Source organism: Metarhizium brunneum, chromosome 1 (assembly GCF_013426205.1).
Source record: "Metarhizium brunneum chromosome 1, complete sequence".
In the NCBI taxonomy this organism is placed as follows: domain Eukaryota; kingdom Fungi; phylum Ascomycota; class Sordariomycetes; order Hypocreales; family Clavicipitaceae; genus Metarhizium; species Metarhizium brunneum.
In genome coordinates, this window is record NC_089422.1 from 4,022,539 (window position 1) to 4,026,566 (window position 4,028).

The window sequence follows — 4,028 nt, forward strand, 5'->3', positions numbered from 1 at the left end:
CTTTCCTATCTGTTGACAACTTGGTCCCTGTTCATCATCAGGTTTTGCTGGACCGAAATACCCAATCTCGACGCAGCGCGCATCCACACCCTTGTTTCCTATTCAAGGCTTTGTAACTAGTGTTTTTCATCTCGACAGAACTGCTCTGGAATTTCACGACATTCTGTGTCGGCACATCCTATCCTAGATTGGTATACCATCGGTCGATATATTTGAAGGTCTTCTGACCAACGTACAACTGCCCAGCCTATATTTAGATGATGACCACTTGGCCATATCGAAACCTAAACCTGAATCTTTTATGTCTTGGACAAGACCGCACTTTGGATTTGGTCTGAAATCAGGCTGTATGACTCAAGAACTGGAACGAATTTTCGCAGACTTGGGCTTGTCCCAATATCTCAATGCATTTATTGACCAAGGCTTTGATGCTTGGGACACTATTCTTGATATCCAAGAGTCTGACCTGTGAGCGACGACGACAAAACCACATAGTTGTAAAACCAACCTCGAATGTTAGTCTGCTGACAGTTGCCAACAGAGATGCCCTGGGTGTCAAATTAGGCCATCGAAGAGTAAGTGCACGCTGACATGCCACCCTGATTTCTTGACAAGGTGACTAATGATCTGTGTCACAGAAGTTGCAACGGCGTATCGCAAATGCGAGGGGGATTGCGCCTAGTGTATCATTGAGCTCGTCTGTTAAGCCGGGATCCGATGAATCAAAGCAAGACGAGGTGAAGCGAGATTCGTCCCGAACTGTCGCCGAGTCCAATGGCGTCACCAAGAGGAAATACCGACGGCATCCCAAGGTGAGTAAAAAAACCGAATCTCTGTACGTGCGGCTCTCTAAGCTGACATTGTGATACAGCCAGATGAAAATTCCCCCGAGAGACCGCCGTCGGCATATGTTTTGTTCTCAAACAGTAGGCCCCTTTCTGATGCTAAATCGTAACCATGTGGCAGGGGCTGACTGTATATTTCCTTGTAGGAATGAGAGAAACCCTCAAAGACCACAATCTCACATTCACAGAGATTGCTAAGTTAGTAGGAGAAAACTGGCAGAGCCTCCAACCTGAAGAAAAGGACGTTTTTGAGAGCCAGGCCAATGCCGCGAAAGAGAAATATAATCGAGAATTGACAGAATACAAGAAGACCCCGGAATATCGCAAGTATTCGCAGTATCTCCATGACTTCAAAGAGAGACAGGCCAAGCAATATAAAGGTAAGTTGAGTTCTCCCCTACACTGGCTTACGGAATTCCCTATTTGAGAAGGTATGATGAGGAAAAGAAACTGATTTTAACAAGGGCAAGATGGTTCGAAGAGAGCCAAGGTTGAGCCTGCCAGACTGCGTCATGGTAGTACGAGTAGCAGTGCAACACCAAACACCACAAACTCCAGCGCCAGTGGTAGCAACAGCGAGCGCCTTCGGGGTAGTGAACCGCCACCAACACGACGAGAATGTGTAGATTCCACAACATCGCTTGCCGAATCGCCTCATTCTTCGGCTGCACCAACGCCAATGTCGGCCCAGAATTCGTATGATGACGCTGGACCATCTCCACGGGCAATGCAGTTCGATAACGGGAGCCCAACAGATGCTCATCAGCCTTCCCGGCATCAGCCCACGATGCGTGGGAGAGGTCGGGCTGATTCAATGCAACAACACCTGCCATCCCTTTCCGACATGTTAGATGCTAGACAAAAGGCGATTGTTCACCCGGTTGCTGACGGGCTCTCGTACCCTAGTCGACCAGCAAATAGCTCCACGCGTACGTCTCTTGATAGTGCATCTCTTCTCTCTGCGGGGCGAACTCCTACCTTGAGGCACGAGTCCTCATCGAATGGCACAAATATATCAGGCAGTTCGATGGGGAGTTTTGGTCGACCACCGGGGGAAGGTCCGTTACCAATTCATGCTTTGCTCTCGGATCGCACCTTGGTTGGATCTTCAGTCCATGAACAACAACCCAACCCAATTCTTAACGGCGCTACTGGTCCCATGAATACGCAGCAGTCTCTCGTTGGCTTTGCCCATGGTCCCAGCGGTTATGGTACATACTTTTCTTGACTTCCCAGAATCGTCAGATACGCCAACTAACTGTGGTCTGCAAGGCTTTCAATCCGACTCATCGCCGTTCCATCACATGAGGGTCGAACAGTCGAGTGAAGGAGACGTGGTCATGACAACTGATGAGACGCTGGCGCCACAAAGGCAATCTCGCGGAACAAAGGATAACCTCGACGGTATGAATGCTCTATTGCGAGCTGGCGAAATTGTTGGACGTGGTGAGCGGCGGTAATGCCAGGCCCGGTTTGCGATTCCTGACCAGAGTTTGTTTCGACCATGTCTCAAACGAGCTCTGAAGCGACAATTCGACACGAAAAGGTTCTTTTTTATGTTTTAGAGGCGAATGATGGAGTGTTTCGTCTTTTGTCAGATGGAGTGCTTTGCTTCACAAGTTTGATTTGGAGAACATTGGTGATACCCTCGAATCTTCAACGGCTGCGGCTATGTCATGAATATGAATGACTTAAGGTTCCTTGTTTTTTTATTTTTTTTTTTAATTTTTGTTTTTTTGAATGACATATTTGCCGATTGGTGAATTCCCTGGGCAAATTATGGCCGGCGTTGAGGCGAAGGGCGGAAATTGTGAACTAATGTCTGTTGACGGAGGATGTATGCACAGCGAAAGAAGAAAATTTGTTTGAACAACCGGAAGCGAAGGGTTTTCTGGATAATTGCGAGAGGAATAGGATACATGAACGCGGGACACATAGACCTGAGGCTCAAGATGAATGAAGGATACGACGGAGAAGGAGAAACGTGCAGGATGTGTTGTGGAAGGCACTCGAGTCGCAAGACCGTCAAGATCAAACTGTACATGTCAGCCAGAACAACAAGGTTGGTAAAATTCGACGCGCAATGTTTTTGATACGTTGCAGCGGTCCTAGTATGTTAAGAAAAGTAATGCCGACATAACCATCAAGTTTGGTTCGAGTCTTAAATGCCATGAATGGAAGGTGCTTCCACCATGTCGTGGAGACAAGCGGTCACGTCGGCGAGGAGCATGGGATGGAAGAACCATGGCGGCGCTTGCGGTCAAAACTAGCAAATGACTTGTAAAAGCCCATGGTGATGGAAGGGATGGAATGGGCTTTGACAAAGACGAAGCTGCACAGGTAACGCAGAATGACGTGAAAGAGAAGAAGCAGATTTCAACCCAGAAGCTCGGCCCAAGCGACGCAATGCTCCTGATAATGAAGAAGCTTGAATGCCAAGGGTCTTTGAACAATAATAACCCACCCATCCACAGCTAGAGGGCAGGGCTTAGTGCAGAAAAGAGGGAGATATGGCCAATCACAGGCCAGGGGGGCCTCAAGAGCCGGAGACTTTACTCCAAAGGTGGGGGGTTCCTGCCATGACACACAATGACCCTGGATTTCAACATGGGATTTTGACAGATTCCCATGTTTTTCGAACACGACATGGGCTGCCGGCGAGGTGTGGGATTGATTACGTCGCCTGTCGCGCGGCTGGGAGTGGGACGGAAAGATGTGACGGGAGATTACGACACGCTCTTGTAGTTTGGCCCAAGCATTTATTATGTCGGAGACGGAGTAGAGAGCATAACAAATCGTTCTGCCCATCTTCATTTTTTACTGCTCATTATGGCCGCTGCATTTCCACAGCTGGTGACTTCTGCAACATCCACCTGGTCGCCTGTTTAACATATGAACCGAGCAGGTGCTCTCATCAACTTTTTCTAGACCACCTGAAGACTAATTCGTGCGCTATATTCTACCATCGTATGCAAAATAGTCTTGTGCTACCCGCTGGCGTTAAACTTGATCCCACGAACACCCCTCTGCACTTATCACCGCACGTTGGTAACCAGTGTCGAGAGTCCAAGATGCAAACTATATCCACGTAATAATTGCAATATATATAAGAACCCGTGCCTGCCCATCCAATTCATACACATTTCCTCATTAATTACCGGTGACACGTCCCCAAACACCGTT

General features: G+C 48.1%; 1 protein-coding gene across 1 annotated transcript; it reads left to right on the forward strand.

Annotated features, from left to right (window-relative positions):
* Positions 1 to 349: 349 nt before the first annotated feature.
* HMG20A (High mobility group protein 20A) lies at positions 350 to 2,305 on the forward strand (the record flags this gene model as incomplete). The annotated part of the gene is made up of 7 exons (XM_014693823.1): positions 350 to 468; positions 542 to 575; positions 639 to 812; positions 872 to 926; positions 992 to 1,225; positions 1,310 to 2,056; positions 2,118 to 2,305. 7 exons carry the CDS (start codon positions 350 to 352, stop codon positions 2,303 to 2,305), a joined length of 1,551 nt encoding a protein of 516 aa, XP_014549309.1.
* Positions 2,306 to 4,028: the final 1,723 nt, after the last annotated feature.